Source organism: Coregonus lavaretus (genome assembly GCF_964263955.1).
Source record: "Coregonus lavaretus genome assembly, chromosome: 5".
Lineage (NCBI taxonomy): Eukaryota > Metazoa > Chordata > Actinopteri > Salmoniformes > Salmonidae > Coregonus > Coregonus lavaretus.
In genome coordinates, this window is record NC_139992.1 from 73,288,231 (window position 1) to 73,315,216 (window position 26,986).

Genomic DNA, 26,986 nt, shown 5'->3' on the forward strand with positions numbered 1-26,986 from the left:
AACACCGCACTATCATCAATACAGTAGGAGTGAATAACAACAGTGATAATAATAATACCAGAAATATAGTAATGTATTATTCATTTCGAAAATATGAATATGAACAGTTTTAAGCATTTGTGTCCAGCTCATTATCAAGGAGAGTAAATATAGCCCATAGTCTATTATCAACCGGAAGTGCGTGCGTGAACTGCTACCACGTCTCTTGAAGAAAAGTTCATGAAGTTTTCACAACACAACTTTAATGTAGTCTACTCTCCGACTGCTGACATGGCTGCAATGAATAGCTGGTGGATTTCATGCATCGTGTTAGTTCATTCCGCTTATTTGGGATCTTGTGATTCGGACTCTGAAATAGGTAAGATAAATATTTTTACTTATTGATGAATAATTTTCTCCATTGTGTGTCCATGAGTTCGAGTCGGACTTTGCATGCAATGATCTACAGTTGTTTAGTTGTTTCAAGATGTATGTTTTGCGATATTTCCCCCGAATAGACAATAGATAATTTGGATTTTGCCAATTCAATATCACCTGATGGCGCGTGACATCCCCAAAATTGATAAACGTTAAACGGAGTTATGCTACATTCACGTTTCAGTTCTGTCAGCTTTAGTTCGGTTATGTTGATACAAATAATGTACCTTAATCATTGTTAATAGTTAATCATAAGGGTTATAGTGTTTGTGCGCAGATGTGCATGTCGCACACTCGCAACGGCGGCGCGTGAGTTTGAAGTTTGTGGAAGCTAATTTTCAACATAAACATGCACCTTTAATAAAGCATTCCATGCATTGCATTTGCAGACTTGTGTCGCCTACTATTACTAATCTGATGAGTAGATTGGATAGTTAGTTATAATTTAGGCTAATAATATAACTCCACGGGTAAAATGTTGCCTTTTATAAACACATTTCATGCAATTCTGCTATACTTTTAATACGACAAAAAAAGACAGGGTAGCGTACTCTGCTGACGCTGACAAACAGATCAATAAAAACGGCGTTATCTGATCCATATAATATGCCCACGAGAAGGGGAGACACAAATTCAATACGATGTTCATCTAACCTGGAGGAGGAAATGATTGTCCAAAAACAAACTGTCAAGTGGCACTGACCCAACAATGATAAAGAGTGAATATGCGCACTCAACAGGAATATGGCTAATGCTCTCTGCTGGTGCCAATAACATAGGCTATATTGGTCACTCAATTAAGTTGAGCATTTGTATAACTAAAAGACAGATTACAGTCTTCATTGTCTTGTCTTTACAGCATAAGCCATTTGCTTTCCAAACTACACTGTAAAAATGTCCAGTATACTGGCAGCACAGTAGCCAGTAGGTTACTGTAACTGTGCAATAAAATACTGGCAGTGCAGAAGCCAGTAAATTACTGTAGATATACAAGACCTTTACTGAAACACACATTTACAGCTTATTACTGTAACACCTGACTACAGCAGCATGCTGTATTTCCAGAATTTACAGTGCATTACTGGAAGCACAGTGGTTAGATTTACAGTGCAGGCATGTGTTTAATTAAGGTATTTCAATACCGAATTTGTAATTTGTATTTCACTGGCTTGAAGTACAATTCATATATTTTGTAACAGTTTAATTAGAATACATGTATTTTTGTAATATAATAATAAACTTGCAAGTTGCCGCTTAACTACAACAACATTCTCAGTAACGGTAACAATATTTTTTCTGGCTATGACTGTGATATGTTCTTGGTTATCTACTTTAGTTTAATGCACTGATTCTTGCACAGCACGCTGCTGGGTATTATTCTAATGAGCTCCGCCCCCAAACAAGGCCACATTTGATCAAAGTAGAAAGAGTTTCAGGGCGGAGCTCATTAGAATAATACCCAGCTCGGGGTGAAGGTCAATTTATTTGGTTTTTCCTAAATTCATTACAGTTTAAAAGGAAATTCAGAATAGTCAATAAAATTCAAAGTAATAGACAATTCAAGCAAATCAAATCAAATCTTATTTGTCACATACACGTTTAGCAGATGTTATTGCTGGTGTAGCGAAATGCTTGTGTTTCTAGCTCCAACAGTGCAGTATATCTAACAATACACACACTACACACAACCTAAAAGTAAAATAATGGAATTAAGGAATATATACATATTAAAAATATTAGAATGAGCAATGTTGAAGTGGCATAGACTAAAATACAGTAGAATAGAATACAGTATATACATATGAGATGAGTAAAGCAAAAATATGTAAACATTATTAGAGTGACTAGTGTTCAATTGTTAAAGTGGCCAGTGATTTCAAATCTATGTACATGGGGCAGCAGCCTCTAAGGTGCAGGGTTACGTAACCGGGTGGAAGCCGCCTAGTGATGGCTATTTAACAGTTTGATGGCCTTGAGATGGAAGCTGTTTTTCAGTCTCTCGGGTCCCAGCTTTGATGCACCTGTACTGACCTCGCCTTCTGGATGATAGCAGGGTGAACAGGCAGTGGCTCGGGTGGTTGTTGTCCTTGATGATCTTTTTGGCCTTTCTGTGACATCGGGTGCTGTAGGTGTCCTGGAGGGCAGGTAGTTTGTCCCCGGTGACCCTCTGGAGAGCCCTACGGTTGTGGGCGGTGCAGTTGCCGTACCAGGTGGTGATGCAGCCCGACAGGATGCTCTCAATTGTGCATCTGTAAACATTTGTGAGGGTTTTAGGTGCCAAGCCCTATTTCTTCAGCCTCCTGAGGTTGAAAAGGCACTGTTGCGCCTTCTTCACCACACTGTCTGTGTGGGTGGACCATTTCAGATCGTCAGTGATGTGTACGCCGAGGACCTTGAAGCTTTCCACCTGCTCCACTGCGGTCCCGTCGATGTGGATAGGGGTGTGCTCCCTCTGCTGTTTCCTGAAGTCCACAATCAGCTCTTTTGTTTTGTCGACATTGAGGGAGAGGTTATTTTCCTGGCACCACACTCCCAGGGCCTTCACCTCCTCTCAGTAGGTTGTCTCGTCATTGTTGGTAATCAGGCCCACTACTGTTGTGTGGTCTGCAAACTTGATGATTGAGTTGGAGGCGTGCGTGACCACGTAGTCATGGGTGAACAGGGAGTACAGGAGGGGGCTGAGTATGCACCCTTGTGGGCCCCTGTGTTGAGGATCAGCAAAGTGGAAGTGTTGTTTCCTACCTTCACCACCTGGGGGCAGACCATCAGGAAGTCCAGGACCCAGTTGCACAGGGCGGAGTTCAGACCGATGGCCCCAAGCTTAATGATGAGCTTGGAGGGTACTATGGTGTTGAATGCTGAGCTATAGTCAATGAACAGCATGCTTACATACAGTTGAAGTCGGAAGTTTACATACACGTAGGTTGGAGTCATTAAAACTCGTTTTTCAACCACTCCACACATTTCTTGTTAACAAACTATAGTTTTGGCAAGTCGGTTAGGCAAATCTACTTTGTGCATGACACAAGTAATTTGTCCAACATTTTTTTACAGACAGATTATTTCACTTATAATTCACTGTATCACAATTCCAGTGGGTCAGAAGTTTACATACACTAAGTTGACTGTGCCTTTAAACAGCTTGGAAAATTCCAGAAAATTATGTCATAGCTTTAGAAGCTTCTGATAGGCTAATTGACATCATTTGAGTCAATTGGAGGTGTACCTGTGGATGTATTTCAAGGCCTACCTTCAAACTCAGTGCCTCTTTGCTTGACATCACGAGAAAATGAAAAGAAATGAGCCAAGACCTCAGAAAAAAATGTGTAGACCTCCACAAGTCTGGTTCATCCTTGGGAGTAATTTCCAAACGCCTGAAGGTACCACATTCATCTGTACAAACAATAGTACGCAAGTATAAACACCATGGGACCACGCAGCCGTCATACCGCTCAGGAAGGAGACGCGTTCTGTCTCCTAGAGATGAATGTACTTTGGTGCGAAAAGTGCAAATCAATACCAGAACAACAGCAAAGGGCCTTGTGAAGATGCTGGAGGAAACGGGGACAAAAATATATATATATCTACAGTAAAACAAGTCCTATATCGACATAACCTAAAAGGCCGCTCGGCAAGGAAGAAGCCACTGCTCCAAAACCGCCATAAAAAGGCAGACTACGGTTTGCAACTGCACATGGTGACAAAGATCATACTTTTTGGAGAAATTTCCTCTGGTCTGATGAAACAAAAATAGAACTGTTCGGCCATAATGACCATTGTTATGTTTGGAGGAAAGGGGGGGTCTTGCAAGCTGAAGAACACCATCCCAACCGTGAAGCACGGAGGTGGCAGCATCATGCTGTGTGGAGGCTTTGCTGCAGGAGGGACTGGTGCACTTCACAAAATAGATGGCATCATGAGGAAGGAAAATTATGTGGATATATTGATGCAACATCTCAAGACATCAGTCAGGAAGTTAAAGCTTGGTCGCAAATGGGTCTTCCAAATGGACAATGACCCCAAGCATCCTTCCAAAGTTGTGGCAAAATGGCTTAAGGACAACAAAGTCAAGGTATTGGAGTGGCCATCACAAAGCCCTGACCTCAATCCTATAGAGAATTTGTGGGCAGAACTGAAAAAGCGTGTGCGAGCAAGGAGGCCTACAAACCTGACTCAGTTACACCAGCTCTGTCAGGAGGAATGGGCCAATATTCACCCAACTTATTGTGGGAAGCTTGTGGAAGGCTACCCAAAACGTTTGACCCAAGTTAAACAATTTAAAGGCAATGCTACCAAATACTAATTGAGTGTATGTAAACTTCTGACCCACTGGGAATGTGATGAAAGAAATAAAAGCTGAAATAAATCATTCTCTCTACTATTATTCTAACATTTCACATTCTTAAAATAAAGTGGTGATCCTAACTGACCTAAGACAGGGAATTGTTACTAGGATTAAATGTCAGGAATTGTGAAAAACTGTGTTTAAATGTATTTGGCTAAGGTGTATGGAAACTTCTCACTTCAACTGTAGGTATTCCTCTTGGGCAGTGTGCAGTGCGATGGAGATTGCATCGTCTGTGGATCTATTGGGGCGGTAAGCAAATTGAAGTGGGTCTAGGGTGTCAGGTAAGGTAGAGGTGATATGATCCTTAACTAGCCTCTCAAAGCACTTCATAATGACAGAAGTGAGTTCTACGGGGCGATAGTCATTTAGTTCAGTTACCTTTGCTTTCTTGGGTACAATAACAATGGTGGACATCTTGAAGCAAGTGGGGACAGCAGACTGGGATAGGGAGAGATTGAATATGTCCGTAAACACTCCAGCCAGCTGGTCTGCGCATGCTCTGAGGACGCGGCTAGGGATGCCGTCTGGGTCAGCAGCCTTGCGAGGGTTAACACGCTTAAACGTCTTACTCACGTTGGCCACGGAGAAGGAGAGCCCACAGTCCTTGTTTGCCGGCCGCGTTGGTGGCACTGTGTTATCCTCAAAGCGGGCGAAGAAGGTGTTTTGCTTGTCCGGAAGCAAGACGTCGGTGTCCGCGACGTGGCTGGTTTTCCCTTAGTTGTCCATGATTGTCTGTAAACCCTGCCACATACTTCTCGTGTCTGAGCCGTTGAATTGCGACTCCACTTTGTCTCTATACTGACGTTTTGCCTGTTTGATTGCCTTACGGAGGGAATAACTACACTGTTTGTATTCGGCCATATTCCCAGTCACCTTGCCATGGTTAAATGCAGTGGTTCGCGCTATCAGTTTTGCGTGAATGCTGCCATCTATCCACGGTTTCTGGTTAGGGTAGGTTTTAATAGTCACTGTGGGTACAACATCTCTTATACACTTCTTAATAAACTCAGTCACCGTATCCGTGTATTCGTCAATGTTATTTTCGGAGGCTACCCAGAACATATCCTAGTCTGCGTGATCAAAACAATCTTGAAGCGTGGATTCCGATTGGTCAGACCAGCGTTGAATAGTCCTTAGCCCGGGTACTTCCTGTTTGAGTTTCTGCCTATAGGAAGGGAGGAGCAAAATGTAGTCGTGATCAGATTTGCCGAAGGGAGGGCGGGGGAGGGCCTTGTAGGCATCCCGGAAGTTGGAGTAGCAGTGGTCGAGTGTTTTAGCAGTGCGAGTACTACAGTCAATGTGTTGATAGAACTTCGGTAGCGTTTTCCTCAAATTTGCTTTGTTAAAATCCCCAGCTAAAATAAATGCAGCCTTAGGATATGTGGTTTCCAGTTTGCATAAAGTCCAGTGAAGTTCTTTGAGGGTCGTCGTGGTATTGGCTTGAGGGGGAATATACACGGCTGTGACTATAACCGAAGAGAATTCTCTTGGGAGGTAATACGGTCTGCATTTGATTGTGAGGTATTCTAGGTCAGGTGAACAAAAGGACTTGAGTTCCTGTATGTTATCACAATCACACCATGAGTGGTTAATCATGAAACAAACACCCCCACCTTTGACATCATGGTTTGCGTTTTCAACTCCACAGTCTGCACAGTTTGGTTGCTGGAATTATATTTTGGACGAACGTGCGCAGGTAGCCTACAGGAGAGTAGCCTAATCAGCTTAAAACATTGTGAATGGTTGTGTTTATTCCACACATAAAATGTAATACGTTTAAAAAGTTTAATTACAAATATTTAGGCTATTGAAGCGTTATGGGTTCTAGATGCGTGAGAAATAGCCGCTCGGATTGGAGAGGAGGCAGAGCGTGTTTTAAGCTTTCCTGAATAACTGGGCCTGCTGGAAACATATGTGACCCACAGGCGGCCAGTGACACCTTAATTGTGGAGGATGGGCTCATAGTAATGGCTGGAACGGAATCAATGGAATGGTATTGAACACATTAAATACATATTTTCCATGTGTTTGATACCATTCCATTTACTCCATTCCAGCCATTATTATGAGCTATCCTCCCCTCAGCAGCCTCCTGTGATGTGGCCACATTATTAGAACGACTTCGGAGAATGATGATCCGCAACAGACAGTGCATCTCAGTATCAGCACTTAAAATATAGCCAGACTGGCCTGCTACTATGCCTTTCTATACCTTATAAACTGTCAAGAGTAGACATACAACTGATCCAAATGGAATCAAATATTCAAATCACAGGGCTTTGGCACCGTTATTCTAATTACATTTTCACTGCAGTGTAGAGTAGAAATTTGTACTCATTTGAAAACAATAATGCAATTATTATTTGCAATGTGGTGTTGGAGGCTAGGTTGGATAATTGTATTGTCCCTGAACAAGATCAATAGGGGAGCTTTTTGAGCTGCGTGTCTCATGTCTTCACTGTTCTTTCATTCGCAATGACCATTGCCTCTCTGCCTATATTGAAAATTGGTGCAGCTTTGAATGATTTTATGTGTGGTATAATTGCTAGTTAGCTTATTGCAGATCTTGAAAAACAATCCCCTTACCACTATTGCCATTATGAATGGTGGCTAGAGGGCAGGATAGACAGTTAGACTGGTAGACTATATTGACCTGACTGGTATGGTTAGCATGCGGAAAAGCGTTGCGCATAAGCAAAGTACCAAAACACCTTGATATAAGGGAGGTGCATGCAAGCAGATTAGGAAATGTGTCTAGGATGGAAGAAATTATACAGTAAAACCTGCAAAATGGTGAATGTAAACCTGGGAAAAAACACACTACCCTCCCATGTGCCCAATAAAAAACCACACAACCCTCCCCAAAGCATAAAATACATTTTAAAAAGTTAGACAACCCTCAACTATTTTGGACCACCTGCCTCCAAAAGGGGGGGGAGGGTCGTTCAAAACTTGTTCAAAACTCCACAGCACAAGGGACATGTATAAAAAGGTTATACGTCAACCAAATTTGTTTGAGATGATTTTACTGTAACACTGCTCACTGCATTTAAGTTTCTTGACAGATGTTTCAAAGAGCTGTCAGGCAAGGCAAGTTCATGAATATAAGCTTCCACTCAGCCTGTCTTTTCAAACTTCCTGGTAGTTAGCCATGAGACCAAAATAATCTTCTCACATCTTTTGCATTTCTATCCTCCCAAAATATTATGGGTGAAATTTTTGTCACTCAAAAGGCTATTTTACATGGGACTCAGAAAGAATTGTTCGGGACCTTTAATTTAACACTGTTCCTGTGTCTATACAAGTCTACATTTTCAATATTAATTTAACACTCTCAGTGTTGATTTAACACTGGAGAATTTGCTGTGTTCATTGAGCCCCTATAAATTAGTATTTTAACAAGTTTGCATGTGTACCTTTTTATGGCACCTCACAGTGTACAAGTTTGATAATACATTATTTATGATTTACACAAACACACACATACAACAAGCATTTGGCCTGTATATCACAACCATGACCTTAGAATAAACAATATGCTTGAATGCTAATAAGCAGTATTTGCTCTCTGCACTATGCAAAAAGGGTTTGCTTACAGAAGAACGTTGTCATTCGCTAATTGCATATCATTTGGGTGAATTAGAGGAAAAACAGTCATTGAGTAGCATACCCTTTTATAAATTCAACAGTAGTATCAACAGTGAAATGGAGCTGCACTCTTAAAGGGATAGTGCGCTATTTTGGCAATTAAGCCCTTTATCTACTTACCCACAGTCAGATTAACTAATTGAAACTACCTCTAACTTCTTTCATACTGGACACAGCGACATAAGAATGGTATCCATGAGTTCATCTGACTTTGGGTAAGTAGACAAAATCTCACACAATCCCTTTAAGGCCCCTTCAATCGTCTGGTGGAGGCGAACAGCATAAACAATCCCACTCTCATTAATTTGTGGGGAAATGTAATTAGCTGTTCACTCAGTGTTTGATGTGGTTCATTATGCTAAAACCCCAGGCCATATGCAAAGGGGAATTGCATACCATGTTTCATTTTTAATTAGCTTTTAGCTTTTATAAAAAGGAATTTGACTTTAGTGAAGTCTACTGTAACTCTGTTGTAGTGTATTGATGTGAGTTTGTGAGGTATACTACTGTAGCTAGATCGCGTACTTACAGTAGATCTGTAAAAGAGCAACAGTCTTTTGGGTTCTACCAGTGAAAATCTGTAATGATTTCAGTGTTCGGCCCCAATTTTGATTTTTTTTACGGGACAGTGGCCATTTCACTTGACCGTAAATCTCACCTGCAGGCAATTTAAGATGCAGCATTCTCCTTTGGTTTGTTTTGGCAGTAAGTCATCTGGTTAACTTTTCAGACCTGCTTAACTACACTCTTAGAAAAAAGGGTTCCAAAAGGGTTCTTTACAGAGAGATGGGGTTCTACCAAGAACCATTTTGATCTGAACAACCCTTTTTGGAAGACAAGGGTTCTTTGTAAGGCAAAGGGTTCTACTTAGAACCTTTAACATCCTAAGAACCATTTTTGGAAGAAAGGGATCTTTGATGATTCTTTGGAATGCAAGAATGATTCTTTGGAAGGCAAGAAGGATTCTACATAGGACCATATATAATATTTCCCAGCATGCTCTATTGCAGGGAGATTTTCAGAATTGTTTGTTTTAATGTAATATTTGGGTTTTGGCATGTACATTAATTGGTTGATTCATTTTATGCTACAGGAAGATAAATAACATACCGTTTTTTAAACTAATCCAATCTGTTAGTAATTTGATTTATTGGACCCGTTACTGAGATGGTTGTTCCAGTTTAGATGATTAAGGTAGTCTCAATATTCAATATTTCTTACCCTGTCATTTTGAAAGCAGGTTGTAGGTGGGTAACAAGTCAAATTTTTGGCTATCCTAACTCTGTCTGGATTCCAATAGATTTACAAATCACTTTGCAATCCAGCATAATGTGATTTGCAGGCCTGATGTGGCATGTAAACCAGGAGTTTCCTAACACCACTCTGTTAGGGTATAACTAGGCCCTCAAAGAAAGGCCTTATGATATACAGTGCCTTTGGAAAGTATTCAGACCCCTTGACTTTTTCCACGTTTTGTTACGCCTTATTCTAAAATGGATAAAAAAATTAAAAAAACATCAATCTACACTCATAATGACAAAGCGAAAACAGGTTTTTAGAAATTTTTACAAATGTATTACAAATAAAAAAACAGAAATACCTTATTTACATAAGTATTCAGACCCTTTGCTATGAGACTCGAAATTGAGATCAGGTGCATCCTGTTTCCCGCGATCATCCTTGAGATGTTTCTACAACTTGATTGGAGTCCACCTGTGGTAAATTCAATTGATTGGACATGATTTGGAAAGGCACACACCTGTCTATATAAGGTCCCACAGCTGACAGTGCATGTCAGAGCAAAATCCAAGCCATGAGGTAGAAGGAATGGTCCGTAGAGCTCCGAGACAGGATTGTGTCGAGGCGCAAATCTGGGGAAGGGTACCAAAACATTTCTGCAGCATTGAATGGAAATGCAGGAAATTATTTATGGTTGAAGTTGAATTGAACAGAATAAAACAATCAGACTGGAGAAAGACCCATTTAAATCACTTAGAATGTATGTGTTGCCACCCTAGGGTCATAAAGCAAATGTATAACTTTTTTATTATTGAAAAACATAAAATACCGTCAAATACTGTAAAAACGTTGAAAAATACAGTGATATGATATTTTGGCCATATCGCCCAGCCCTTATCTGGAGAAGCAATGCCTACTCCTGTCCAATTCCTTCCATCAGCTTCTGACTAACTAGCTATCAGGCTATTCCTCACCTGCAATACAAAGTTGGTCAAGCAAACTTCATAAGGGCTTCCAATACTTTCCAGTATGTGACTGTAGCTTATAAAATTAAATGATGTCGTTCAAAATCATTTAAGTGTGTGTGTATTGTAGGAGTTAAACATTAATAGAAATAGGATGCACCTTGGGCAAACTAAACAAAGGTTTACACATTTTATAGCAGTTGCCAGGAGTAACAGACTGTATGGTGTCACTTAGAGCTTTGTGTTCAACCATCTACTACCCCCCATGTGTCATGCCTCTTCCTATGAGTCAGTACAGGCTGGTGCATGTCTGAGTTGATAGTGATATCTTTTTTTCTTGTTCTGAAACTTTTGGGGGGAGTGTATGTAGGCTATTTGAGTCTGTTAGAGCTGATCAGGACTTCACTGAGCATCTGTTAGCTGATAGGATTATGATCTTCCTGGCTGACTAACAAATGATTCAGTGCTGAAGTCGAATGCTTCGTTGTATAGGGATGTGTGTCAGGAAACCATGGTATGTACATGATACTGGCTCCACGAGAGATGTGGCTTGAGTTACTGGAATACTTGGAAACAAAAGGAAAACCCTGATGAAAAGGGCAATGACCAAGCCGCTTTTAAGACGTGTATGTTTTCCTAGATCTACCTGATCTTCCACTGCACATTAGTGACCCATTTTGACCATGCATTACATCAGCAGTTTACATACTGCCCACAAGCCTTTTCCAATACATATACATTTTAAAAATAAATAATTGTGACGTTCATGAAAAGCCAGTGATAATCTATGAAGGTGTGATGAAACCCCAATCTGCTGTATTCCAAAAGTGTTTTGAATCAAATTACTTGCCTAATTAGGCCTATATGAATTGATATGGTAGATTTTTGGCAACATCTTCACATTTTTCCGTTGTCAAAATGTCACCCTGTATAGAATATCAAGCCACACCGTGAGAAGATAACTCTCATGAAAACAGCAGATCCAGGTCAAGTGTTCTTCTGATGCAGAGGGAGAGAGAGAGATCTGTTCAGACACATGCCTTTTAGGTATCTATGAAACAATCAGCCTGACATTCTGCTAAGTATATAGCCTACAATACGGTTGATGAGATAAAAGATCAGATAGTCATAACAACATGTTGTGCAATGATATACTAAGCGCTCATGCAGAACAGCTGATATCAGAGAGTGTACAAAAGGTGTGGAAAAGAGACCTGGTTAGACTAAGTCGTAGCTTGCCTTTCACAAGAGATCTGAACAGAGTGAGCAATACGGGCTATTAGTTGTCCTCTATGTAAAGTGCTTTTAATTTGTTTCCTTATAATGGGGTGGAAGTGGTAGAGGTCCAATGATGTACTCTGTGTTAGGGTAAGGAATTGTTTAAGGTCCAATGCAGCCATTTTATCTCAATATCAAACATTTTCTGGGTAACAATTAAGTACCTTACTCTGATTGTTTTCAATTAAAATGGTCAAAAGGAAACAAAAATAGCTTCATAGCAAATAGCAATTTCTCAAGCAAGAATTTTGCTATAACTGTCTGGGAGTTGTCTGAGTGGGGAGGGGAAAACTGAAAATGTGCTGTTTTTGGCAGAGAGGTTAGGAATTGTATATCTTATTGGTCTATCAACTAATTTAACGCTTGGTGACGTCACCAGGGAGGCCAAAACTCCATCCTACCAAAACAGTCTGAAATTTCAGCCGGTCTTTTCAAACATACTCTTTCACAGTATTATTCCAACCTCATAGTGAGGAAATATATATACACTACCGGTGAAACGTTTTAGAACACCTACTCATTCAGGGGGTTTTCTTTATTTTTACTATTCTACAATAGTGAAGACATCAAAACTATGAAATACCACATATGTAATCGAAAAAAGTGTTAAACAAATCAAAATATATTTTATATTTGAGATTCTTCAAATAGCCACCCTTTGCCTTGATGACAGCTTTGCACACTCTTTGCATTCTCTCAACCAGCTTCATGAGGTAGTCACCTGGAATGCATTTCAATTAACAGGTGTGCCTTGTTAAAAGTGAATGTGTGGAATTTCTTTCCTTCTTAATGCGTTTGAGCCAATCAGTTGTGTTGTGACAAGGTAGGGGGGGGGGGGTGTACAGAAGATAGCCCTATTTGGTAAAAGACCAAGTCCATATTATGGCAAGAATAGCTCAAATAAGCAAAGAGAAACAACAGTCCATCATTACCTTAAGACATGAAGGTCAGTCAATACGGAACATTTCAAGAACTTTGAAAGTTTCTTCAAGTGCAGTCACAAAAACCATCAAGCGCTGTGATGAAACTGGCTCTCATGTGGACCACCACAGGAATGGAAGACCCAGAGTTACCTCTGCTGCAGAGGATAAGTTCATTAGAGTTCCCAGCCTCAGAAATTGCAGCCCAAATAAATGCTTAACAGAGTTCAAGTAACAGACGCATCTCAACATCAACTGTTCAGAGGAGACTGTGAATCAAGCCTTCATGGTCGAATTGCTGCAAAGAAATCACTACTAAAGGACATCAATCATAAGAAGAAGAGACTTGCTTGGGTCAAGAAACACGAGCAATGGACATTAGACCGGTGGTAATTTGTCCTTTGGTCTGGACTCCAAATTGGAGATTCTTTGTTCCAACCGCAGTGTCTTTGTGAGACGCGGTGTGGGTGAACGGATGATCTCCGCATATGTATTTCCCACTGTAAAGCATAGAGGAGGAGGTGTTATGGTGTGGGGGTGCTTTGCTGGTGACACTGTCTGTGATTTTATTTAGAATTCAAGGCACACTTAACCAGCATGGCTACCACAGCATTCTGCAGTGATACGCCATCCCATCTGGTTTTGGCTTAGTGGGACTATCATTTGTTTACCAACAGGACAATGACCCAACACACCTCCAGGCTGTGTAAGGGCTATTTTAACAAGAAGGAGAGAGATGGAGTGCTGCATCAGATGACCTGGCCTCAACCAAATTGAGATGGCTTTGGATGAGTCGGACCGCAGAGTGAAGGAAAAACAGCCAATGAGTGCTCAGCATATGTGGGAACTCCTTCAAGACTGTTGGAAAAGCATTCCAGGTGAAGCTGGTTGAGAGAATGCCAAGAGTGTGCAAAGCTGTCATCAAGGCAAAGGGTGGCTATTTGAAGAATCTCAAATATAAAATATTTTGATTTGTTTAACACTTTTTTGGTTACTACAGGATTCCATATGTGTTATTTCATAGTTTTGATGTCTTGACTATTATTCTACAATGTAGAAAATAGTAAAATAAAGAAAAACCCTTGAATGAGTAGGTGTTCTAAAACTTTTGACCGGTAGTGTATATATATATATATATGAAAAAGAACACAGGATAATCTGGTTTTTGACTGCGCTGGGCCTTTAAAGGATTTGCAATAAGAGGAGCTCTTTGAGATCAACATTTATGTTAGTGACTTGGCATAGTCAACCTTTAGTTTAAGACTGTTTCATAGGTAGTATAACTTATCCTGCTTTTATGCTTTTTTTCTCCATCCCCCACTCCCTTTAGTAACAATGAAAGGCCTGGTCACTCGATAGTGGCTCTAATTTTAAGTTTCTCTCCTGATGCCAGAACACATTTGGAACCTACACCTTTCGCACTTCTGGTCACACTGGGACACGCTATTTTGTGTCCCTCATTGCATTTGTCTCTCCATCATCGCCCCACTAGTCCAAATGTGTCATTAGTTGGTGAAGGAAACCATAGTCACAGAGAAGAAATTGACATATGTTGCTAGATTGGCTAGTTATTGAAGAAAAGTCTAATAGGAAAAACATATTGGAGGGCATGATGAGGGCTTTCTGTTTCTTCAACACAGAAAAGGAATCTGAATATACCCTGAAAAAATACACTTAAACATATCTTTCAATATTTAGCAACTGAAAGGGATGAGTAGTGGGCGAGGAATGAGCAGGGAAAGGGCATGCTATATTGTCATATTGAATTCTGCTAATCACCTCTGTGAGGACCTCAGTAACAGAGCACTTTTGGAAGTGTGTGCGTGTTTGCCATATTTGAAATATGGGAGCACCAAGCAATAAAAGGGTGGCAGTACTACAGATAACAATGACAATTCCATTTTGGCATTCTGGAGCTGAAGCTGGGCAAATTGGACTGATTGTGATATTCCATTCAGTTTCACAATTCATATGTGTTATAATAGGAAAACAAGTATGTGCTCTAATCCCTCTAAGGAATAGTAGTGAATGCAGCTCTGAGTTCCACAGCAGTTCAGTTCACTGCTGCCAAGATACACTACATGACCAAAAGTATGTGGACACCTGCTCGTCGAACATCTAATTCCAAAATCATGGGCATTAATATGGAGGTGGTCCTCCCTTTGCTGCTATAATAGCCTCCACTCTTCTGAGAAGGCTTTCCACTAGATGTTGGAACATTGCTGCTGGGACTTGCTTCCATTCAGCCACAAGAGCATTAGTTTTGAGATGGCTATCAATCGAAAAATTAGAGCCAAGTCTTTGCAATCACAAAACATCTCCTCACATAAACCCTCAGCACTTTGACGCGTGAGTCCGGATTGGCAGATGTAGCAAATGCACGTACCCACAAAAGAGTTTGTCGATGGTGAGAGAGAGACATCCGCACGAGGTCAGCCATCCACACAAAAAGACGCGCATGCAATTATTGAACTGGGAAGATTTCATGCTGTGAGAAATTTTACAACAAGACACAATGTGGCGAGTGATTTGAAAGGAGTCAGGCGCAGGAGGGTAAATCTCAGAATAAAAGGGTTTATTCCGAAGGCACAGCGGTATGCAGTAATGCGTCAAACACTCCAGTGCGTAATCAGGCGCACTGGGAAACAACAAGGCACACGGGTGAATATCCCAGCGATACAAAATACAAGGAGCTCCACCGAGCTAAACTATCCTCCACAACAAACAATCACACACAAGACAAGGGGGCAGAGGGAACACTTATACAGGTACTGATGAGGGGATATGAACCAGATGTGTGTAATAAACAAGACAAAACTAATGGAATGATGAGATGAGGAGAGGCAGTGGCTAGAAGGCCGGTGACGACGAACGCCGAAGCCTGCCCGAACAAGGAGAGGAGGCAGCTTCGGAGGAAGTTGTTACACACAATCACAACACAATCAGAACGATTGGGAACTATTTCATGCTGGGAAGATGTTTACATGACACAGGCCAGTCAATTTCTTCCACACCGATCTCGACAAACCATTTCTGAATGGACCTCGCTTTGTGCAGGGGGCATTGTCATGCTGAAACAGGAAAGGGCCTTCCCCAAACTTTTGCAACAAAGTTGGAAGCACAGAATCGTCTAGAATGTCATTGTATGCTGTAGCGTTAAGATTTCCCTTCACTGGAACTAAGGGGCCTTGCCTGAACCATGAAAACAGCACTAGACCATTAATCCTCCACCAAACTTTGCAGTTGGCACTATGCATTCGGGCAGGTACCGTTCTCCTGGCATCCGCCAAACACAGATTCGTCCATCGGACTGCCAGATGGTGAAATGTGATTCATCACTCCAGAGAATGCATTTCCACTGCTGAGTCCAATGGTGGCGAGCTTTACCCCACTCCAGCCGACGCTTGGCATTGTGCTTGGTGATCTTAGGCTTGTGTGCGGCTGCTCGGCCATGGAAACCCATTTCATGAAGCTCCCAACAAACAGTTATTGTGCTGATGTTGCTTCCAGAGGCAGTTCGGAACTCGGTAGTGAGTGTTGCAACTGAGAACAGATGATTTTTACGCGCTACACGCTTCAGCAGTCGGTGGTCCCGTTCTGTGTGCTACCACTTCGCTGCTGAGCCATTGTTGCACATAGACATTTCCACTTCACAATAACAGCACTTACAGTTGCTGATAACCTGCATTGTAGAAAATAAGTACATATTGATCTTACCATTTAATCAAGAGCGCATTTACAGTGTGGATCGGTCTGAGTGTGACATCAGACAAAGCTCTTTCTTGGTTTCTATCTATTCCATTGGTTCTACAGTATAATCACATCCTCTTCAAGGAAGGAGTTGGTAGGCAGAAAACATTTACGCATGGATACTGGATAGTAAATTGTGTCCTTGAAACTCTCAGATATTTCAGGTGCATCTGACTTCAGGTGCATCTGACTGCTTTGTACTTCAGATATCTCGATCCAAAATCAGCACTATAACCTCTTAGTAACCTCAAGTAAACATTGGTTTACTTTAGAGACAGTAACTGCACTTTTGGCTTGTTCTTTTACTCCAGGTCGCTTGTACACTTGCTTCAGCTTCATGTAATTGTTGCTTGTTGTAACACAGGATAAATAGCTGTGTCTATTTAGCACCTTTTCCTTAAATTCAAAGGGTTTAATGTGTAGTAATAAAGAGGGTTTAAATTTACATTTATGTCATTTAGCAGACGCTCTTATCCAGAGCGACTTACAAATTGGTGCATTCACCTTATGATAGCCAGTGGGACAACCACTTTACAATTATTATTATTTTATTATTTGTATTATTATTATTATTATTATTATTATTATACATTACATTTAAATAATTTAAGGGGATTGTTTGTTTTAACAAACAAACAAGTACAAAGAGGTGATTGCTCTGCTGATTGCTCAAGGTCTCCTGTGTGCATACAGTATATGAGCTTTGTGTTCTATGGTTTTGTGAAAACACAACTATGATCCCCATGACGATACCACCATGAAAGCAATAATGATTTTCTCCACACACATATTCCAATTAAATAGTGTTATGAAAGGAAAGTGGTCAATTATACGTATACCGTATATACGTAATAAGTATGCTAACTATACTAAGCTTAAAGGTCCTACACATAGGGTCTTTTAGAGTTTTTGCATTGAAATTTAAGAAAAGGTCCATCATTGTACCATCTAAATCACTGTGAAATATATTTTCAATAACAAAAAATAGCAGTAAAAATGATATGTTTTGTTATTAAAAATATATCTCACAGCGATTTAGATGGTACAATGATTCCCTACACTATTCAGTGCTTGTTGTCTCACATAAACTGACATTGAGTGAACAGTGTAGAATTTTTGCAACCAGGAATAAACAGAGCGATTTCCACTAGATAACGCAGCCACAAAGTGAGAACAGCTTTCTCAATTTGACAACAGAATATCACAGCCAATCACAACACTGGTGGGTAAGTAATACTGTGACACACTATCATTCCACTATTAGCGGCAGATATATTATGGATGATAGTCTTATACTCAGCTGGCCCCTCCCCAACAAAGCTTTCATAGTGTTCAACAAGCTTTATCTTCCCTTAACCTTGTTCTGAACATCTCCAAAACAAAGGTCATGTGGTTTGGTAAGAAGAATGCCGCTCTCCCCACCGGTGTGATTACTACCTCTGAGGGTTTAAAGCTTGAGGTAGTCACCTCATACAAGTACCTGGGAGTATGGCTAGACGGTACACTGTCCTCTCAGCACATATCAACGCTGCAGGCTAAGGTTAAATCTAGACTTGGTTTCCTCTATCGTAATCGCTCCTCTTTCACCCCAGCTGCCAAACTAACCCTGATTCAGGTGACCATCCTACCCATGCTAGATTACGGAGACGTAATTTATAGATCGGCAGGTAAGGGTGCTCTTGAGAGGCTAGATGTTCTATACCATTCAGCCATCAGATTTGCCACCAATGCTCCTTATAGGACACATCACTGCACTCCATACTCCTCTGTAAACTGGTCATCTCTGTATACCTGTCGCAAGACCCACTGGTTAATGCTTATTTATAAAACCTTCTTAGGCCTCACTCCCCACTATCTGAGATACCTACTGCAGCCCTCATCCTCCACATACAACACCCGTTCTGCCAGTCACATTTACATTTACGTCATTTAGCAGACGCTCTTATCCAGAGTGACTTACAAATTGGTGCATTCACCTTATAGTCACATTCTGTTAAAGGTCCCCAAAGCACACACATCCCTGGGTCACTCCTCTTTTCAGTTCGCTGCAGCTAGCGACTGGAACGAGCTGCAAAAAACACTCAAACTGAACAGTTTTATCTCCATCTATTCATTCAAAGACTCAATCATGGACACTCTTACTGACAGTTGTGGCTGCTTCGCGTGATGTATTGTTGTCTCTACCTTCTTGCCTTTGTACTGTTGTCTGTGCCCAATAATGTTTGTACCATGTTTTGTGCTGCTACCATGTTGTGCTGCTGCCATGTTGTGTTACTACCATGTTGTTGTCATCAAATCAAATCAAATTTTCTTTGTCACATGCGCCGAATACAACAGGTGTAGACCATACAGTGAAATGCTCACTTACAGGCCCTTAACCTACAATGCAGTTTTAAGAAAAATAAGTGTTAAGTAAAAAATAGATAACAAAAAAATAATTAAAGAGCAGCAGTAAAATAACAGTAGCGAGGCTATATACAGGGAGTACCGGTACAGAGTCAATGTGCAGGGGCACAGGTTAGTCAAGGTCATTTAGGTAATATGTACATGAAGGTAGAGTTAAAGTGATTATGCATAGATAATAAACAGAGAGTAGCAGCAGCGTAAAAGAGGGGGTGGGGAACAATGCAGATAGTCCGGGTAGCCATTTGATTAGCTGTTCAGGAGTCTTATGGCTTGGGGATAGAAGCTGTTAAGAAGGCTTTTGTACCTAGACTTGGTGCTCCGGTACCGCTTGCCGTGCGGTAGCAGAGAGAACAATCTATGACTAGGGTGGCTGGAGAATTTGACAATTTTTAGGGCCTTACTCTGACACCGCCTGGTATAGAGGTCCTGGATGGCAGGAAGCTTGGCCCCAGTGACGTACTGGGCCGTACGCACTACCCTCTGTAGTGCCTTGCGGTCGGAGGCCGAGCAGTTGCCATACCAGGCATTTCTTGCAACCAGTTAGGATGCTCTCGATGGTGCAGCTGTATAACTTTTTGAGGATCTGAGGACCCATGCCAAATCTTTTCAGTCTCCTGAGGGGGAATATGCTTTGTCGTGCCCTCTTCACGACTGTCTTGGTGTGTTTGGACCATGACAGTTTGTTTTTGATGTTGACTCCAAGGAACTTGAAGTTCTCAACCTGCTCCGCTACAGCCCCGTCGATGAGAATGGGGGCGTGCTCGGTCCTCTTTTTCCTGTCGTTCACAATCATCTCCTTTGTCTTGATCACGTTGAGGGAGAGGTTGTTTTCCTGGCACCACATGGCCAGGTCTCTGACCTCCTCCCTATAGGCTGTCTCATCGTTGTCGGTGATCAGGCCTACCACTGTTGTGTCGTCAGCAAACTTAATGATGGTGTTGGAGTCGTGCCTGGCCATGCAGTCATGGGTGAACAGGGAGTACAGGAGGGGACTGAGCACGCACCCCTGAGGAGCCTCCGTGTTGAGGATCAGCGTGGCAGATGTGTTGTTACCTACCCATACCACCTGGGGGCGGCCCGTCAGGAAGTCCAGGATCCAGATGCAGAGGGAGGTGTTTAGTCCCAGGGTCCTTAGCTTAGTGATGAGCTTTGAGGGCAGTATGGTGCTGAGCTGTAGTCAATGAATAGCATTCTCACGTAGGTGTTCCTTTTGTCAAGGTGGGAAAGAGCAGTGTGGAGTGCAATAGAGATTGCATCATCTGTGGCTCTGTTGGGACGATATGCAAATTGGAGTGGGTCTAGGGTTTCTGAGATAATGGTGTTGATGTGAGGCATGACCAGCCTTTCAAAGCACTTCATGGCTACAGACGTGAGTGCTACGGGTTGGTAGTCATTTAGGCAGGTTACCTTAGTGTTCTTGGGCACAGGGACTATGGTGGTCTACTTTGAAACATGTTGGTATTACAGACTCAGTCAGGGACAGGTTGAAAATGTCAGTGAAAACACTTTTCACTTGATCAGCGCATGCTCGGAATACATGTCCTGGTAATCCATCTGGCCCTGCGGCCTTGTGAATGTTGACCTGTTTAAAGGTCTTACTCACATCGGCTACGGAGAGCGTGATCACACAGTTGTCCGGAACAGCTGCTGCTCTCATGCATGCTTCAGTGTTGCTTGCCTCGAAGCGAGTATAGAAGTAGTTTAGTTTGTCTGGTAGGCTCGTGTCGCTGGGCAGCTCGCGGCTGTCCCTTTTGTAGTCTGTAGTAGTTTGCAAGCTCTGCCACATCCGACGAGTGTCGGAGCCGGTGTAGTACGATTCACTCTTAGTCCTGTATTGATTGCTTATGGTCTTATACAGCTCATTGAGTGCGGTCTTAGTGCCAGCATCGGTTTGTTGTGGTAAATAGACAGCTACGAAAATATAGATGAAAACTCTCTTGGTTAATAGTGTTGTCTACAGCTTATCATGAGATGCTCTACCTCAGGCGAGCAAAACCTTGAGACTTCCTTAATATTAAATTTCGTGCACCAGCTGTTGTTTACAAATATACACAGACCCCTTGTCTTACCGGAGGCAGCTGTTCTATCTAACCATGATCGTAGTTTGTCTATTTTGTTATGCAGATTGTATGTTGTCTAATAGGACTGATGGTAGAGGCAGATTACCCACTCGCAGTCGGATCCTTACAAGGCACCCCGACCTACGTCCCCGATATATCCGTCTCTTTCTCATGCGAATGACAGGGATTTGGGCCTTGTTGGGTGTCTGAAGAAAATCCTTTGCGTCCAACTCATTAAAGAAAAAATCTTCATCCAGTACGAGGTGAGGAATCGCTGTCCTAATATCCAGAAGCTATTTTCGGTCATAAGAGACGGTGGCAGAAACATTATGTACAAAATAAGATACAAATAACGCGAAAAAACACACACAATAGCACAATTGGTTAGGAGCCCGTAAAACGGCAGCCATCTCCTCCGGCGCCATTCTTTGATGTTGCTACCATGCTGTGTTGTCATGTGTTGCTGCCATGCTATGATGTTGTCTTAGGTTTCTCTTTACGTAGTGTTGTGGTGTCTCTCATGTCGTGATGTGTGTTTTGTCCTATATTTTTATTTTTAATCCCAGCCACCATCCCCGCAGGAGGCCTTTTGTCTTTTGGTAGGCCGTCATTGTAAATATAAATTTGTTCTTAACTGACTTGCCTAGTTAAATAAAAAATAAAATAAATAAATGTAGACTACTGAGCTTCTCTGATGCTTTAAGCACACTGTGATTAAATAATTAAGACACAAATGATTCAAGAGGGAGCCAGAGATCAAGATAGCCAAACCAGAAGAAAAAAACCTGTTCCCAAACCACCTCCTCCCGCTGCTGCTGGCCTTCACAGATTCTGCCATTATGCTCCCGAAGTTGCTGGAAATAGGCTACACCAAGGGTCAGCAACCTTTTCCAGTTGGAGTGCCAATTTATGTTACAATTTCTGCCGATCTGCATGCCAGTTATAATTTTTGTGGACCAGTTTCATTTATTTTATAATAAAGTCTTCCTATCTCAAAATCATTGTTAATTGGTTAATAAGAAATATATCAAAATCTAAATGAAAATTATACAGATCTAAAAGTAACATATTGCCAACTATGTAAAAATAGCCTACATAAAATATCCTGATGAAAATAAATCACATTGGCTACGCATGGCCTGTCTGCAAGAAACTTGAAACATTGTATCAACTATCAACTTGGTCCAGCCTGAAGCTTGCTCTAACAAACTTGCAACATTGTATAAAATATCCTGAACCCTCAGAGTTTCCCGTGCCCTGAGCTCTGGACAGACACAGCTGAAGGCTATTTGTGCAAGGGATAAGAAGTAATCAGGTAGGCCTATTTTATGACGCTTCCACCGGATCAGAGCATGACATTATTTAATTTATTTCACCGGGTAGTTATGAAAAGGGAGAGAGCTAGAAAGATTTTTCAAATAGGCTACATTGATGAACTATTGTCATTCACAATGGATGTAAACACAGACTTTGTTTAAATTACGTTGAGAAGCTCCACAGCTCATTAGTGGTGGTGAGTTAAGACAATCAGAAATACTATCAGATCCCCAAATGGGCACATTTATAAGCCTACATTTGCGCGCAGACCAGTTAGCCTAGGCTTACTTCTATGCGTAATCAGGTGCGCATCCTTACTCAATATTGATAAGAGCTCTCCAAACAAAACATAATTAATAAATTAACAACTCGTAAATGGAATGAAATAAAACAAAACTTGTTTCTCACAAGTGTAGCATAGGTTGTGCGCTCTGCAAACAATGTGTCCACTCCGACAATGAGAACAGTAAAAGACTGTAACAATAATATATTGAATGCATTAACAGAAATTATGGTAACTTAACAAACATTGTAGATGAGAAATTAAGTTTTACTTCCAACTGCTCGACTAACAAATACTTGGTCGACCAACAGCCTTTCGACCAAACAATCGACCAGTCGAGTAAACCAAGATGGCGTAGCAGTGCAGTCTAGTTTTTGTTGTGTGTCTGTAAATAGCTTGTAAATACCCAGTTTTTTTGTATTTTTCGTACATATTTCCCTATCAGACTTTTCATCCTTCTACAAAATATACTTTCCTGCAACCCGCCTCACTCAATATGGAACGGATTCTATTATTGACTTACCTTTTATCTAAAATCTCCAGTTGAAACTAGCTAGCCAGCTAACTAGCTACTTGCTATTAGCCACAGTTAGCGGTATTTCATCCAGAACATTGGATTTTTCTGCCGGAATAATTTAATCACTGGACATTAATCACCGGATCGCAACTAGCTAGCCGCAACCGAATGGATGTTGCTGTTTGGCTAATCACCACTGCCCCCGATGCAAGCACCAGTTAGCCTCGAGCTAGCCTAGAGCCAGGCCCATATCCCGGCTATCTACCTCTCAGTCTAGCGGACGGGAGTAGCCAGCTAACTAGCTACTTGCTATTAGCTACCGTTAGCGGTTTTTCACCATTGTCCGTGGCCTGCACCACCTACCAGCCAGCTCTAGCCTGGACTATTATTCGCCCAGTCTGCACTGTCTGCACAGCGCGTTATCGACCCAGAACATATCGTTTTTTCTGCCGGAATCACTGAATCACTGGACCTTTAACACCGGATTCATCGCTACCAGCGAGCTGCAACAAAATTGCCGTTGTGGTTTGGCTAATCAGCCTGAGCTAGCTTTGAGCCAGGCCCATCTCCCGGCTATCTACCTCTCTGACAACCGGACGGGACCACCTAGTGTTGACACGGAGCCCCGCCGATCCAACACGACTGGTCTGCCGACGAAATCGTCTGATGTGGTTACAACAGGCTTCCCGTTACGACGTCGACCACGAAGATTCCATCTGCTAGCCGTGGCCTCTTGCTCGCTAGTGCTTTAGCAGCCCCCGAACTACCTCCGAACTATCCTATTGCTGTTCACCGGACCATATGATAACTCAGCTATACAGCTGATGCCTGCTGGACTGTTCCTTTTTTACGGTACCGCATCCTGTTTATGTTTAGCCTCAGCCCAAACTGTGTCGCCATTACCAGCTGTTGTCTTAGCTCTCCAAATTACACCTGTGATTGCTTTATGCTTTTTGCTTATTGCTATTTCACTGTAGATCCCCCAGCCCAGCTAAACCTGCCTTAGATAGCTCCTTTGTCCCACCCCCCATACACGCGGAGACCGACTCAATCGGTGCCTCCAGTGATAGTATCTCTTTCATTGTTACCCAATGCTTAGGTTTACCTCCACTGTACTCTTATCCTTCCATATCCTTGTCTGTACATAATGCCCTGAATCTTTTCTACAACGCCCGGAAATCTGCCCCCTTTATTCTCTGTACCCAACGCACTAGAAGACCAGTTCTTAAAGCCTTTAGCCGTATCCTTATTCTAGTCCTCCTCTGTTCCTCTGGTGATGTAGAGGCTAACCCAGGCCCTGCAGCCCCCAGTATCACTCCTACTCCCCAGGCGCTATCATTTGTTGACTTCTGTAACTGTAAAAGCCTTGGTTTCTTGCATGTTAATATCAGAAGTCTCCTTCCTAAGTTTGAGTTATTCACTGCGTTAGCACACTCAGCCAACCCTGATGTTCTAGCAGTGTCTGAATCCTGGCTTAGGAAGGCCACCAAAAATTCAGAAATTTCCATCCCCAACTATAACATTTTCCGTCTAGATAGAACTGCCAAAGGGGGTGGAGTTGCAATCTACTGTAGAGATAGCCTGCAGAGCTCTATCATACTATCCAGGTCTGTGCCCAAACAGTTTGAGCTTCTACTTCTAAAAATCCACCTTTCCAGAAATAAGTCTCTCACTGTTGCCGCTTGCTACAGATCCCCCTCAGCCCCCAGCTGTGCCCTGGACACCATATGTGAATTGATTGCCCCCCATTTATCCTCAGAATTCGTACTGCTTGGTGATCTAAATTGGGATATGCTTAACACCCCGGCCATCCTACAATCCAAACTAGATGCCCTCAATCTCACACAAATTATCAACGAACATACCAGGTACAACCCTAAATCCGTAATCATGGGTACCCTCATAGATATCATCCTGACTAATTTACCCTCTAAATACACCTCTGCTGTCTTCAACCAGGATCTCAGCGATCACTGCCTTATTGCCTGCGTCCGTAACGGGTCCGCGGGCAAACGACCACCCCTCATCACTGTCAAACGCTCCCTAAAACACTTTAGCGAGCAGTCCTTGCTAATTGACCTGGCCCAGGTATCCTGGATGGATATAGATCTCATTCCGTCAGTAGAGGATGCCTGGTTGTTCTTTTAAAAGTAATTTCCTCTCAATCTTAAATAAACATGCACCATTCAAAAAATACAGAACTAAGAACAAGATATAGCCCCTGGTTCTCCTCAGACTTGACTGCCCTTGACCAGCACAAAAACATCCTGTGGCGTACTGCATTAGCATCAAATAGCCCCCGCGATATGCAACTTTTCAGGGAAGTTAGGAACCAATATACACAAGCAGTTAGGAAAGCAAAGGCTAACTTTTTCAAACAGAAATGTGCATCCTGTAGCACTAACTCCAAAAGGTTTTGGGACACTGTAAAGTCCATGGAGAATAAGAGCACTTCCTCCCAGCTGCCCACTGCACTGAGGCTAGGAAACACTATCACCACCGATAAATCTACAATAATCGAGAATTTCAACAAGCATTTTGCTACGGCTGGCCATGCGTTCCACCTGGCTACCACTACCCCGGCCACCAGCTCTGCACCCTCCGCTGCAACTTGCCCATGCCCCCCCCCCCCCGCTTCTCCTTCACACAAATTCAGACAGCTGATGTTCTGAAAGAGCTGCACAATCTGGACCCCTACAAATCAGCTGGGCTAGACAATCTGGACCCTTTCTTTCTAAAACTAGCCGCCGAAATTGTCGCAACCCCTATTACTAGCCTGTTCAACTTCTCTTTCGTAACGTCTGAGATCCCCAGAGATTGGAATGCTGCCGTGGTCATCCCCCTCTTCAAAGGGGGTGACACTCTAGATCCAAACAGTTACAGACCTATATCCATCCTGCCCTGCCTTTCGAAAGTTTTTGAAAGCCAAGTTAACAAACAGATCACCGACCATTTCGAATCCCACCGTACCTTCTCCGCTATGCAATCCGGTTTCCAAGCTGGTCATGGGTGCACTTCAGCCACGCTCAAGGTCCTAACATTATTATAACCGCGATCAATAATAGACAGTACTGTGCAGCCGTCTTCATCGACCTGGCCAAGGCTTTCGACTCTGTCAACCACCGCATTCTTATTGGCAGACTAAATAGCCTTAAATGACTGCCTCGCCTTGTTCACCAACTACTTCTCAGATAGAGTTCAATGTGTCAAATCGGAGGGCCTGTTGTCTGGACCTATGGCAGCCTCTATGGGGGTGCCACAGGGTTCAATTATTTTCTCTGTGTATATCAATGATGTCGCTCTTGCTGCTGGTGACTCTCAGATCCACCTCTACGCAGACGACACCACTGGCCCTTCATTGGACACTGTGTTAACAAACCTCCAAACGAGCTTCAATGCCATACAACACTCCTTCAGTAGCCTCCAACTGCTCTTAAACACTAGTAAAACTAAATGCATGCTCTTCAATCGAACGCTGCTGGCACCCGCCCACCCGACTAGAATCACTACTCTCGACGGGTCTGACCTAGAGTATGTGGACAACTACAAATACCTAGGTGTCTGGTTAGACTGTAAACTCTCCTTCCAGACTCACATTAAGAATCTCCAATCCAATGTTAAATCCAGAATCGGCTTCCTATTTCGCAACAAAGCCTCCTTCACTCATGCTGCCAAACATGCCCTCGTAAAACTGACTATCCTACCGATCCTTGACTTCGGCGATGTCATTTACAAAATAGCCTCCAACACTCTACTCAGCAAATTGGATGTAGTCTATCACAGTGCCATCCGTTTTGTCTCCAAAGCCCCATACACTACCCACCACTGTGACCTGTAC

The 26,986-nt window shown here is 42.3% G+C and overlaps 1 protein-coding gene across 2 annotated transcripts in view; it reads left to right on the forward strand.

Annotated features, from left to right (window-relative positions):
* The first annotated feature begins 200 nt into the window (after window positions 1–200).
* LOC311129092 (tissue factor pathway inhibitor-like) overlaps window positions 201–26,986 on the forward strand; it is a 55,516-nt gene continuing 28,730 nt past the window's right edge. The window contains exon 1 of one of the 2 annotated variants that reach the window (XM_084161363.1): window positions 201–358. In XM_084161363.1, coding sequence (XP_084017489.1) covers window positions 220–358 — 139 coding nt within the window. In that variant the 5' untranslated portion in view covers window positions 201–219. The remainder of the gene's footprint in view (window positions 359–26,986) is intronic. The other variant, XM_084161364.1, reaches the window with a different exon arrangement.